The sequence below is a fragment of the Mycteria americana genome, chromosome 3, assembly GCF_035582795.1.
Source record: "Mycteria americana isolate JAX WOST 10 ecotype Jacksonville Zoo and Gardens chromosome 3, USCA_MyAme_1.0, whole genome shotgun sequence".
Lineage (NCBI taxonomy): Eukaryota > Metazoa > Chordata > Aves > Ciconiiformes > Ciconiidae > Mycteria > Mycteria americana.
The window spans coordinates 72,227,600-72,241,735 of NC_134367.1; the positions used below are offsets into that span (position 1 = coordinate 72,227,600).

At 40.3% G+C, this 14,136-nt stretch overlaps 1 protein-coding gene across 2 annotated transcripts in view; it reads left to right on the top strand.

The window, feature by feature from the left end:
* Nucleotides 1-5,207, top strand: part of SYNE1 (spectrin repeat containing nuclear envelope protein 1) — a 269,690-nt gene extending 264,483 nt beyond the window's left edge. The window contains exon 145 of one of the 2 annotated variants that reach the window (XM_075498968.1): nucleotides 3,986-5,207. In XM_075498968.1, coding sequence (XP_075355083.1) covers nucleotides 3,986-4,226 — 241 coding nt within the window. In that variant the 3' untranslated portion in view covers nucleotides 4,227-5,207. The remainder of the gene's footprint in view (nucleotides 1-3,985) is intronic. The other variant, XM_075498969.1, reaches the window with a different exon arrangement.
* The last annotated feature ends 8,929 nt before the right edge of the window (nucleotides 5,208-14,136 follow it).

Genomic DNA, 14,136 nt, shown 5'->3' on the forward strand with positions numbered 1-14,136 from the left:
TAGGCCACCAAGAGGAGTCGTTGGCTGCTCTTGTGGGCAGAGCATCATACCTTCTTCATAACTCTAGCAACCTCCATCTTAAAAAATTAGAATCAGTGGGAACAAAAAGTCTATTGGGAGGTCGTTATCGAATTTAATTTCTCTGATTATCTGGAAGTACAATAATTTCCACCTTTAATATATCCATGGTTAGGTGTAGTAATTTGGTTTTGTGCCAACATTATCCCTTCTTTTACTTTAACAACTGTTCACTCTTCTTTCTGTCTGTTCTGCACTATTTTATAAAGGGTAGTTTTAGTATCTCTCAGGTTTTATATTGGTAAGCTCAGCTCTTTATTTCCTTCACAGGAGAAATACTCAATTTTTTTACTCCTTTAAGCTAGTGTAAGTTTGAATTCATCTTTCAGAAGGGTATGGTAACCAAAATGATACAAACTGCTCCAGGTGAGATCTGACTAGTGCCTTATAAAACTTCATTAAAACAACCCCTTTTCTCTTCTGGAAATCTTGAACTGAAATATATTGTAAAATTTCTTTTGTTCCTTTTCACAGCTATTCACAAGCCACATTACTGGTTTGTGGCTATCCTGTGTCAAACAGCTCTAGATTCTCTTCATTACCTTCAGAGTGTGAACTTCCAAATTTATAGCAGAAGTTTTTATTGCTACCTTATGTACTATAATCTTAAACTCCTTGAGCTAGTTCTTAAACCTATTGGATTCACCCACTTTTTTCTGTGTAAGAAGCCAATCCTATTTTGTATTTGCAAAGACTTCCAACTTCTGTCATCATACAGATGAAATTTGCTGTTCTTATATTTTGTGCCATAGTCTTTTCATAAAGATATTAAATCAAGACTCACCCTTGATTAACTCCAGTAATAATATCCTACTAGCCCAGCAGTGCCTCTTTCAAGTAAGCCTGTTGTCTGCATTCCATTAGTCACTTCCCCATTAAACTCACTTTATTTATTCCTATCAGCTTCACTTGAATGATAAATTCTTCTGTTACAATCTTTCAGATGTTTACTGCAATACAGATAGATTACTTCAACCATATTTTCCTTGAAAAAAAAAATCGGGCATCTTTAAAAGAAGGTACTTGTCTGAGCTGAAATTAAAGTTCACTTTGCCCGTCCAATCTATAGCCTGGTAAATTAGCTTCTCCTCTCTTGAAACGCTTAGGAAAGAGTTCCAATTTCACTGACATTACAACCTCCCAAAGTAAGGGTAACTATTGCTTGCACTTCTTAGGTTAATTTATGAGATTTCTTGACATGAAGAAGCTTACTGTTGGCCAGGTCCGCAGCTGTGCCTCCCCCTTTTATCTAGTTAGTAGGAATTGTGTATGGAGCGAGTAGCAGATGGCCTTACTTCCTTCCCTCCTCAAACAGGGGCCAGTGTGACAAATGGTGGAGCAGTCGGAAGAGAGACAGCTAAAGATGCAAGCTCAAGAAAAAGAAATTACATTTTTCTCCAAAGTGGCATACAGTACTTCAGCTTTCCCTTCTCCTGCTGGAGTAAATAGGAGTTCTGGCTCTTATGAATAGTGAGCCTTTTTTATTTACAATGTATATTTTTAACCATCTCTCCTTACCAAATCCATTAAACACTCTAAGCTGAGCCATTCCATTTTTCAGCCAATTATGTAGATTACAGAGGTGTACCTGCAATAAACACAGGCAGTACAGCGCTCGAACTTTTTAGAACTCCCCCTCTGAAGGTGTTTTCATAATGTTTCATTATTTGCTTGTTTAATTGTTTCTGTGCAGTATTAGAAACTATTCTTCCAGACTGTACTTCACAGCAGAAAAAGTGTTTTGAAAAACTTTGCCATGAACTCTTTTAATTTTTGAAAGAAAGTTTATGTTCCTTGTCGAGATCAGCCATGCAGCTTAGACATACCACTCTTTTTCTTCTTTTTTGGTAAAACACAAAGCAAAAAGTGCTGGATTGTGCTACTAAAGCCATAGGGAAAAAAAAGAAAAATTAGATGCTAACTTTGCCTGCTCCCTTTTGATTCTGCTTTTTGGAAATTCCTCTTCTGACACCCAGCGTTGCCCCAGAGTAACCCAGAGTCAATGAAGAAAATTCAGACTTTGCTCATTATCAAAGAGTAGTTACCAACTGCAGAAATGTGGCCTTTTTTGATTGGGATTAACAACATTTGTACAATGAGAGCCTTGTAAATAGGTAGAGTGTGCAATCAAATGCTTGGAAGGTAATTAAGCACTCCTTGTTCCCTTTGTTCCTACCTCAGTCCATTAACTTTCTGTCTTGGCATTCTCAGACAGTAGAAGTCCTGATCTAATTGAACTTTAATATGGAATGCTCTGATGCTGTTAAATGTGCCATATCCTTTCAATATGTTCTTTATAATACATGATCTTACATTATGTGATAAGCAGCTTTCCATCCGGGCTACAATAACATGGATTCAAACAACATGCAATCTGATGTTTGGATTATCAGTCCTTCCTGGGATATTTAGGTCAAGTTAATCATTTAGCATACCTGAGTGTTTATGTATCTGTTGGTCATCTAACCTGTACCAAATTTGTCTGGCTTTCTTGAAGTCTTTATAGTGGGATGATACAAATATATGAACAAGACAATAAAAATAATCTCAAGCATAGAAAGAGTTCTTTTCTGAACATGTGGGAATGGAACCTTTGCCAAGCCTGGCATAGTTTTGAAGATGATATTTTGGTTTTTGCATGCTTTCTCACACAGATTCAGATTTATCTGGGAGACAGGATCAAAAGGACAAGGGGAAGGCAAGGAGACACTAGGGAACCATTGCCCCCTACTTGCTTTACTGGGGAGCATTTGACCTCAGCCAACAAGCCTGATCTCCCACACCTTCAGGTTGAGACTAAATTCATCCTTATGAGCATTTTTATCTCTTAAACACTAGCAAACCACAGATTTTGTGGGGCTTCGTAATCATAGCAGCCACACGGATGTTTTATAACAACATGTCTAAGACAAAATTCATGACCTAATGTCTTAATGGAAGAGTTGTTGAAGCAAATTATTTGAAGGCTCTAAGTTCTTCCATTTTTGACTAGTGCTAAAATACAATACTTTCCCATGCCATTTAATTAGCACACCGAGACCATCAGATTTAAACTTGCATAATCACTCTTTTCAGTCATCCACTTATCTCAAAACTTGTCGTCCATATATTACAGCTCTGACAGTTTCAGTCAAAAACGAAAATGTGAAATCTATGTCTTTATCCTTCATTAAAAAATAGATTGGATTTTTGTGCGTAATTTGAAGTATCCCTTTGGAAGTGTTTGTGTTAAGTCTTGCCTCTCCCATAGACATGTGATAGGTATGCGCCATTTCAAGTCAGATCCATAGACACAAGGGAGAAAATCACTCTGAAGGTGATGGTGTCAAGTCAGTTGAGCAAATAGATTTTAACTGCTGATTCAGTGCAAGATTCAAAATACAATGTACTTTGCAGAAAATGATTCTCTGTTGCCTGCATATTGGTGTATTAATTAATTGAAGTTTGATGTAACTGAATCCTAATGCATTATACCCTTGCGGATACTATATACAGAAATGAGTGTAGAAACTTCTGCAAACCAAATGCAACTGCCATTTTAAACAAGGCGGCTTCCTTTTTAGACAGTGTGCATTGAACACGTGACAGGTATGGCCCACCTCTTATTTTGCCCTTCTCTAGAGCACAGTGCTTTAAGTGGAGAGTCTTCCCCATAATTGACAAAGGGGCTGTGAGGTCACAAAGCCCATTCTATTGTGATCATTTGGTGTTTTCCTACCCAGTCTAGAAATACGGGCTCCCTGAAGAGTGTTAGGGAAATAGCCTGTTCAGTGAAAAATACCTCTGCAGTTGTCAATCAAAGTCTGTACAAATTGTAAACCAGCTTTCAGGGAAGTCTGAGTGCCCGAGGGCAACCTCTGCTGCAGTAATATTTTAGTGTATTCACCCATCCATCCTCTTTTCTCAGGTCCACAAGAGGTGGCTCAGGTTCCTCCCCTTCTGAGGCCGGGCCGGTGTGGCAGCATCCATCCTTCTTCCTCAGAGTCCTCAGAGCTGCTCTGCCACTTCAGCTCCTCTTGCTGCTCCTGATCGGGCTGGCTTGCCTGGTGCCAATGACTGAGGAGGACTACAGCTGTACTATGGCCAACAACTTTGCCCGCTCTTTCCACCCCATGCTAAAATATATGAATGGTCCACCTCCATTATGAAGGAGACCCATGAGACAGCGGGTGAGCTTGCTGGAGTGCTAGCTGGGAGGCAGGATGGTTTTAAAGGGTGACAGGATTCAGTGTGGCAGCTTTAGCTACCTGCTGTAGCCGCCGCTGTGTCCATATGATTCTCTGCTGGCACTCAGCTAGTGACACATCAGTATATCAGTATCAAACTGCACAACGTATTACCTGAGTAGCATTGTTTCAATACTCACATCCTGGGTACTAAGGAGGATGTGACGTGTGTGAGGGAAATGCCCTTCTGTCCAGCATTCTGGATCTTTTAGCCACTTTATATCCAGGTCATTGCCCTGTACTATGCATAGCCAAGGACTTGACACTGTAGATCCTTTCCTGTGTACTGCTCTAAATGAGCCATTAGCCAGTCTTTGTTAAATACCCTCTCAGTATCTACAGTATACAAAATAACCAATGCTAAAGAAATTTTAGAGCATTTGTAACATACAATTTTAAAGGACCTTATATGGCAATGTATTATTCCCCATGGTTTCTGTTTCGGGCATGGTGTTCTAACTTTCGCTTTGGATGCACAAGGTGTAAATCTGAGAAGCACTTTTTTAAGGTTTAAAAAAATGGATGTAATAAATAAGATCATAAAAGGTTTTATGAGGAAAAATGTTGAATGTCAAGTTGAAAAACAAAGAACATATTTATGTATGTACAGTTTGCTAAGCCAAGTTTTGTTTGTATTGATTTCTTTGCATTTATTATAGATACCATAAAATATTTTGTCTACGTGCTTTTTAATGACAACTATGGAAACCTCTAAGTTTAGAATGAGATATGTATGGTATAAAAAGGTTAGAAGACATACATATGCTGCAATTCTAAAAAGAATTAAAAAATGCTGTAACAAATTAACGGTATTAGGTATATGTTTGAATGAGAAGATCTGGAAAAGTTGACATGGTAAAATACATGGCAAAGTATCACATTAGAAGCTGTGCTAATATTGAAAGCTGTCTGTATTTTGAATTAATGATTGGTCATTTCAGGGTTGGTTTTTTTCTCAAGGTGTTTCTTGAAGTTCATTCTCACCCGTGTGTTGTTTCTGTGTGTGTGTGTGTTTGTGTATGTGCTCATGTGCAACCCTTGGCAACTGAGGTTGTACTGGTCCACACTGAAGCAGATTTTTTCCTGTGGGTGTACTGGAAACTTCTTAATATTCTCCATAGCAACTTAATACCAAGATGGATGTTTGTGCTTTACCAATAGTTAGTCCAGTGGAATATGCCCAAAACCTAAGCATAAATAGCAGAAAACCAGAACAAATTGAAAACTCATAAATTTTCCAGAAATACTGCAGGAAACTTGCAGTCTGAGCAGTGGCAGACACTTTGCTAGCTTATCACTCAGAACTCAACCAAAACAGGATTCTTTTCAATTTTGAAAAAATACAGAGCATGGCTCAAAGTTACTGCTCTTTAATAAGTTTGGGTTTTTCAAGCCATGACACACAATGTGAATTTTTCCTGTGAGTTAAATGTTTTTACTTAGCATATATTGGCCTACGTAACAGAAATAAAAAAGCCAGAAGAAAATACAAGCACATTAATTGCTGTTACATAGGATTACTTTTCTGGGATGTCATCATTTGAGCTGGTATTGAGGGGAGGGTGGTCAGAGGTAGAGTACCACAAGCTGAACTCCAGCATTTGGAGGAGCCAAAATAAAGCTTCCTTTCCAGATAAGTGTAACATTAACATTTTCCTGAAAAGGATTTTGTATGTCAACAAAGTATCTTCAATGTCTGAGTCCCAGTCTTGGACTGACACAAGGATGTATTCTTTTCAAGGCTTAGTTTCCTTCACTGGTATTCAGAAGTTATGCTAGGCTAGATTAGTATCCATAATCACTGATTCTGAGTAGGCAAAGATAAGGAACACACTTTTGGAGTACAAGGATGAGCTGTTACTTGCAACTGGCCTGACAGATTCCATAAAATTGACCCCTCCTCTCTTTTCTGATACTGTTCTTTTTGGTGACATAATTTAGTCAATGGTAATCAGTGCACCTACATGAATAATTTGGTAGTTCGCTCAGACCTGTTAGTCCAGATCTCTTCATGCTTTAGACATCCTTTCATCAGCCAGTCCCTGGTTTTGGTGGTTAATTTTTTGTTGAAAGATATTTTTGTTTTCTTAAAAAAAAAAAAAAAAAAGTAAGAAGTCTAATTTAGTGATAAATAAGGATCTCAGCCTGACTTTGTCACCTATTTTCCAGCCAAACAGTGGTGATCCTATGGAAGTAGATGTTACCTAAAGGGTAGTAGATAGCCTGTGAATATCAGCCTATGGAAGAGCAGTCTGTTGAAGGAACCAGGCAAAAAGGCACAGGTGAGACCTGTGTTCATTTCTTATATTATTCAAAAACTGAGGGAGGGGCAGGGAGGTTGGAAAGGAGTTGGGTGGGAGGGAGCGGGGATTGCAAGGAAGAGACTTCAGTTTGAATTATGTCAGATGCAATTAATGAAGTCCTTTATGAAAAGTATACGGGGTAGCATCTGGCATGCTTTGAATTGCAACCTGACATTTGAATTTTGCCAGCTATTTTGCCACTCTGTAACCCCTGCTTCCCTGGGTTGTTTGAGTGCCTTCCGCACTTCCCTGATGCCTAGGAAAGACTGATCTCTCTTCTGCAGAAGGAAAGCACAATTTGTACATGTCACTCAAGCTCCCAGGGGAGTTTTGGGGAGTAGTCACTAAAATGAAGGGGGGGGGGGGGGGGAATGGTTCTGTCTTGTTATGATGGTCATGCCCTTTTATTTTCTCTCAGCTCTTGAAATGTTCAGTCTAGGGAGTATAAGAAAGTGATGAACTGCCAGAGGAGTGGAGGTTAAGCTGGTTAAATAGGCAGGGGAAAAATGATGTGAAATCATAGGAACTGTTCATAATTAATTCCTTAAATAGAGTTAGGGCTAAGGGGGAGAGAAGTGATGATAATTAAAAGAAGTAAAGAATTTGGAAGGTCACATCATCAAGTGTCAGTAGCCCTTTCGAATTCAGTGCATTTTTGGCTGATGATTACCTGCAGGGCACTGTCTCACCTCTGCCTTGCTGATGAACCAGTGGGCAGAGTGTACCTGCTATGCCTTGCTTCCTTTCAGACATTTCAAAGCAAAGCTTCTTCTGTTCATAGCCTCAAGCTCTGAGCCCTAGCTGTAGAGCTAACTATAGTTTCAAAGTATTGCCTGTTAATTTGAAAGAGGAGTTAGATATAGAGAACTTTCTTTTGACCCCCAGTGATCTGCTCACACAGAGCAATCCTCCCAGTAAACAGCAAACTCTCTACAATACCCGTGAATAAGGCAGTCACAGACAGTGATAGACACACATTAGGAAAATGTCATAGACAGGAAAAATGCCTGTTTGTAAATCCTAAACCTCCCATACCTTCAAGGATAGGAATGTCAGGCTGTAAGCTGATGTCTCAAGGGAATCGCAGGCAGTTTGTGCCAGCAGGTTAGAGGTTCCCTTGAGTGCCACTTCAGACTTCTTACTTTCAGGACTTTCAATCTCAACTCTGGACAAAATCAACATCTGACCAGCTAAAGTGGTTTGAGCAATAGGCTCCTCCAAAAGCAATTTCCTGGCCCCGAACCAATTCCATTATGACTTCAAATGTGATTTTGCAGAACTGGATCTTGATCCTAAAAACTGGCACAAAGTAGTCAAAGCAGAAACAAATGGCCAGGCACTTCACAGGATCCTGTTAAAGCAAGCTCCATCCTAAGAGCACCAGTGACAAAGGTCTATCTTAAGTTGCAAACCCCAATGCAACATCAACATATGCATTGATCGCCACAGCATGAACCAGGGTAAATGGGGCAACTGTAGGGGGGGAAAAAACCACACCCAAAAAGCTGTCAAGTATTGCAGCCAGTGGTACTAGCCAGCTTTGCAGCCTGGGCATCTTTCACAGGTTAGAGTCTGAGATTCCCTGTCTCTGTGTTAAGCCTGCAACCCGTCATCTACCCTCTTTCTGAAGCACCTCACCTACTTGGGCTCTGCAAGTACAAGGGACTGATTTCTGGTAATGTGCCTTGATCCTTGGCTGCAAGGCATGAGGAAAGGCAGTACAGGAGCTGCAGAACTCTGGCTCTGTGTTGAAGGCATGTGTTCAAGCATAGAGAAAGCACACTCTGCATCTTGGGGAACTCCAGTCATTACTGCATTACATTTTTCCCCATTTTCTACTGTAGATAGATGGAGTAGCTGCTGTAGAGGTGTAATCATCCCTGCAGCTTGGTGCATCTTGCAACTCTGAACCCTGCTTTCTGGCCTGTAGTCACCTCATAACTAGTGGGTGGTTAAAGGAAACCCGTTGCTCAGCGACTCCAGACTGTGTAGTAATATTAAGGCACTATCTCATTATGCTTATAATGATAATAGTGCAAAATAATGAGCACCATTTGCCCTGAACTTACTGCATCTGTTTGTGGAGTTTCATTTGTGGACCGTGCTTTACAAAATCTGAAGGCAGACTGAAAAAACATTTAGAGACATCTGACAGTGTTAGAAATACAAATGATCTAAAATGGACACAAATAGTGTGCCCCTATTCCTCACAGCTGTGGGCATGATGATACCCATTGCCTGTCCCCCACCCTGTTCCAGCAGCGACAGCAGCTTCATTCTGCAACAGATTGATAGTTTCTCGCCACTGGTTTGCAACGCTTCCAGCTCCGCTGCAAATGCTGTAAACACCTGCAGTCTTGCTTTCTCCTTCCTTAGAACTTTCTCCTACAGCTGGTTATTGAACAAGAATGAAGCTGCTGGGATTGTCTTATGAACAGTCATCCCTTGCCCTCAGAGTCTTGTGCTATTTGTGGTTGAGAAATCTGTTTACAACTGATAGCATCTCTCAACATGCTCATCATCATCATGTGCATCTGAGCGCATCTGTGTGTGTGTTCAAAGGCATAACAGAAATGGTTGCTCACAGTCTTCAAACTGCAGATGCTATCAGGGTTTAGCAAATGTAGGAGGATTCTGGGAAATAAAAGCGGTCAAGGAGAAGAAATGCAGATTTTTAATCAAGAGAAGAAAGCATTGATCTTCTCGCTTACTTGCACTTCCCTTATTTTATTTGGTGCTTAAAGCAATGGATTGTGGAAAGGCAAAGAGCAGGAAATGGCATAGTGAGGTTTGTGTTTGAACTGGGTGGTCCAGCTATAAAATTGTTCAACTCTTGCAGCAGTCACTTGCAGAATTCATCTAAACCAGTGTTTGCCTAAGCTGAGGCAGGGGGGGAGATGGAGGGAGGGGGTCATTTGTCTTTTGGCTTTGGGGGAAGAATGTGTGTCTTATATTCACAGAGTTCACTACACAAGGGAACTAGTTTAGGTACTGGCTGCCTGTTTTTACCCTTGGCAGCAATGTTGTGAAATGCACTATAGCCAACTGAATTCTATTGCTGTTGCACTATTTAGCCATAATTAGACCTAGAGGGACATAGATGTGAAACCTATATTTGGGAGAAGTCATGCTTTTTTTAATAGTATTAAGAACATTGGAATATTCTAATAATATTCAACAATAAAGAAATAAACAGGAATTATTTGGAGAATTAATTTGTCTTTCCAAAAAGCAGTAGATAAAAATCTGTGAAACAAGGTAAGAGGAAATTAATAACTGCAAGCTTAAGCACTGAAGACTTGTCATAGCCTGGTTAAATGATAGAAATCTGAATTATATTAAAGGATTGTTCTAAAAGCAGACAGGAACTGAAAGCTGTGACTTCTACTGTTTGGTGCCGCTTAATATACTGTTCAAAAAATTAACTGGTCAAGACTGCTTCGTTCAGTAAAAATCTATTTAAAGACCTGAGACGTAGCAAATGGATTTGACCACAATGAGGTCTGAATAAAACAATGGCTCATGTAATTTCTGGAAGAGAGAGGAGGCTTTAGGAAAGCATTGTCCATTTCCTGTGTCAGAGGTGGCCTTGGGGGAGGAGAGGTGAGCCGCTGAGCACTTCTGTGTCAGGGAAGGTGCAGATGGGGATGTAGTTTGCACAAAGGTTACTCAGGTCAGGCTCTTTGCATTTTCAGGCACGTTGTAGTTCCTGGGAGACTACTATTATTGATGTTGTAATTGTGGGGTTTTTTCATTCCATTGTTTTTAGAAAGGATGTTTTTAAAAACAGCTGGAAGGAAAGCTACTAGAGTCCGCTTTTTTTATGTAAGTGCTCACAAGCTTATCCAAGAAGTGGGACATGCACGTCTGTACTATTCTCTTTATAAATAATTCAAAGATTGTCCGAGAGGCTCTCCTGACCCTTGAGCTGCAGGTTAAAACACATGGTTGCAATTTTGACTCCTTTGCTAAACTTGAAGCATTGTGCAGCCAGGTGTGCAGACCATGCAGGCAAGGGCAAGGGGGAAAAAAGTACTGGAAGAAAGCATGAAGCTGTAGCATTTTGGTTGAGATAGATAGATACAAAGAAGACATTTTGGAGCTCAAGTTTCTTTTCCTATTTTCAGGTTTAACATAAGCAAAAAATAATCCTGCAAAGGCAGACAGGAACTTAATTTTTTCTGCTTTCATACAAACGCCTAAACTTTTAAGCTTTTATGTGCCTTACTGTGACTCTCACTGCAAAGTGGGTAGCACTTTTTGCTTACCTCTACGGTATAACATACTTGTTTCACCTTTCCATGGATGACACAGGTTCTCAAGAGGTGAGTAGAAAATAAAAAAGACATCCGACAAGAATGTCAGATGTTTTCTGTCTTAGAAAGGAGCACTCAGTCTCTGTGTGTAGAGGAGCTAAATATCTCAAAGTCCCAAGCATGTGTTGCAAAATCTGGTTAAAAAAACTCCTGAAAGCATAACCTTTCCTCACGTGCACATTTTTCCACTGTTTAAAATGGTAACATACTGGAGTGGTGTGCAAATGTGTAGGAATGGAAAACAGGAGATAAATTTTATATCACCTGTATGCCTGCAGAAATGAAGGCATTAGCAGAGTGACACCTAAATACCACAACACACAGATCATACAGGGACATGAGAGCTAGTTAGCCTTGCTCCTGCTGAGGTAAGTGCCAAATGTTATTATTTCGATGGTCCATTTTCCTGAAGACATCATGAACATTTTTACACTTGAGCCCCTGTGTCTGCAGGATGCCATGGTGAATGGTAGTAATTGGAGCCTGGCTAGGCATAAGAAAAGCCATGTATGCGGCACCCTTCCATGGGCATTCTTTCTCTGTGAGCACGCTGATGAGTGTTATTTTACATGTTTGGATTTTCCTCTCCTCTTCACTCCCTGGGTGGTGGAGACAAGCAGTATAATGCAGAGGAAAGAGATGTAAGACTTTTCCAGCCAAAGAAACAGCTGCTTCATGGGGCTTTTAATGTGGCAGTATCTGGATGAAAAAAAAAAAAAAACCCACATCATTTAATTTTGAAGACTAAGCATGGTCACAAGGCTTTTAAAGAGGGCAGGTGCTCCACTGACTGAGAACACCAAGTGGTAGCCTATGAAGAAGCTGTTGTCATTGCCTAACAAGGGGATTGCCTTAATTAACAGAAAAGTAAAAGCAATCAGATATGTTCTTTGATGATGCCTTAACTATGTCATACCTTTCGAATTAGTTAAATAGAATAAAATACACTGGAACAAGACATGCATCACTTATGTGTTAGGAAAGAGAAAGCAGGGCTCTGGGCGGGAGCCCAACGCATACGGCTGCGTGCATGCATATGGACTCCCTCAAGGGCGTAGGCAGCTGCGCTGCAAGGCATTGTGCATGTAGTGAGGGGAGTGAGAGCGGTGGAGTGAAAGTAAAGGTGAGCCAGGAGTTTCAGCTGCAAGAGCTCTGCAGTGAAACAGAAAGATATGTCCGTGCTGTATGATTTCTCAAATTACTTCAGCCAACAGACATAAGAAATCGGGAATGAAGCTGGAGTCCCAGCTGGCTCCTGGCTATGGAAATGTGCCCAGTGCCTGGCTGCAGAGGCCCTTTTCCTGGTGGGTTCCTACTCTGGAGGTCTGAGCAAGGTGACATCTCATCCTCCTTCTCCCATCACAGGAGACACATGATGGGAGGGAATGAAGAAGAGGGAGACTGTTGTGCCCACTGACAGGGCAAGAGGCAATGGGCACAAACTGAACCACATGAAATTCCATCTGAGCACAGGAAAACATTCTTTAATGTGAGGGTGGGCAAACATTGGAACAGGGTGCCCAGAGAGGTACTAGAGTCTCCTTTTGTGGTTACTCAAAACTCGACTGGACATGGCCCTGAGCAATGTTCTGTAGGTGACCCAGCTCTGAGCCAGGAATTGGACTAGACAATTTCCACAGGTGCCTTCCCAGCTCAGCCGTACTGTCATACTGTGTGGTCACGTTGTGCTCCAGAAAGGGACGGGCAAAACACTGCCTAATCTCGGGTATTGTGCAATCCTTTGCCCATTCAAATTGTTACAATTTTTGCAGATGTAAGTATGCTCAGACTTTAGCTGTTGAGTTTTTAATTTAGGAGTGTCAGGTCTTTGATTTTCCAGGATTATTCTACTGTCTAGCTGCTTTTTTGGATTAAGCCTGTGAGTTCAGTATCATGTAGCAGCTGTCATCTTAAGCCAGTTCTCCATGAACCGTAAGAGCATTTGACTTCAGTGCTCATTTGGTCCTGTGGATAAAAAATTGTATAAAGCCATTGAATATTGTCAGATTTTGAGTCAGCATTGAAAACAATTTTATTATTTTGAGCACATGTACATGTGCAATTAGTTCATATTACTCTGACCCACCCTTTGGGGCCAAAGTAGCAACTCTCAGTCAAGCTCCTTGTCACAAAAGCATGTTGCAAAACAGTCATGTGATTTGGAACCATTGCTCAGTTCTACTCGGTACGTGCAAATCCCAAGAGTCCCCAACTTTCTTCTGGAGTCTGAATAGGCTATTTGCTTTCATGTTTGACAAGCTATAGGGCGAGGTTTCACATGGACAAACTATACTGCCTGTCTTGTCTTAATCATTGAGATGACAGAAGTAAGGTAATAATCTTACCAGTTTCACGTACAGTGAAACATCGCATACATTTACATATATATTCATGTAGGAAAAGAGAAGAACCTATGAGCCAATAGTCCCACTCAGAAAATAGATTAAAAAAATCAATACAGGGACTATATTCTCTCTATATTACTGATAGATATATATCTACAAGTATTGAAATACCTACTTACATATGTACATGCTGTAGATTACTGGTTTGCTTCTTTGCAAAGACCAAGTATAATTTTGAGAGTATTTTACAGGATAGGGTTAAGTTCAAAGTGTTTTTATGTCAATAAAAGTATCTTTCATTTGTTTTCATCCCCTTCCTGACAACTTAGTCAAGATATTTTTTTTTCCCTGAGGACTAGCTTTCACTTGGGAAAGAAGTGCTCTTTTACTTGATATTAGCTAACTCATGGTAAGTGGCAGTCAACTACAGAAGGCTAAATTCACACAGTTTGTCTCTTCCACCATAATCTGTTGCACAAGCCAAAATAAGGGACATAAAGCATATAAAATACTAAGCACATTATAGCATACAAAGTACTAAGTGCTTAGGTGGCTTCCCTGGTGTCGTTAGGAATACTAGACATTAGACCTAACACATTGTCGACTCTAGATATGGCCACTCTCTGATGCTTTTTGGGAAAGGTGAAGAAACTAATTAAGAAACACTTTTCACTTAGATGCACAGAAACAGACACATTCTGTTTCTGTAAAAAATAGTGTACCATTTCGCTGGGTACTGGAAAACAATAAGCAGAGAAGCCTATTTTTAAAACTATGAAAAAGATAACTAATGAAACGAAGTGCTCTGGTTAATTCTTTATTTTCAACATCAAATACATTGATAAAAATCTTGCACCAATCAGGTAGC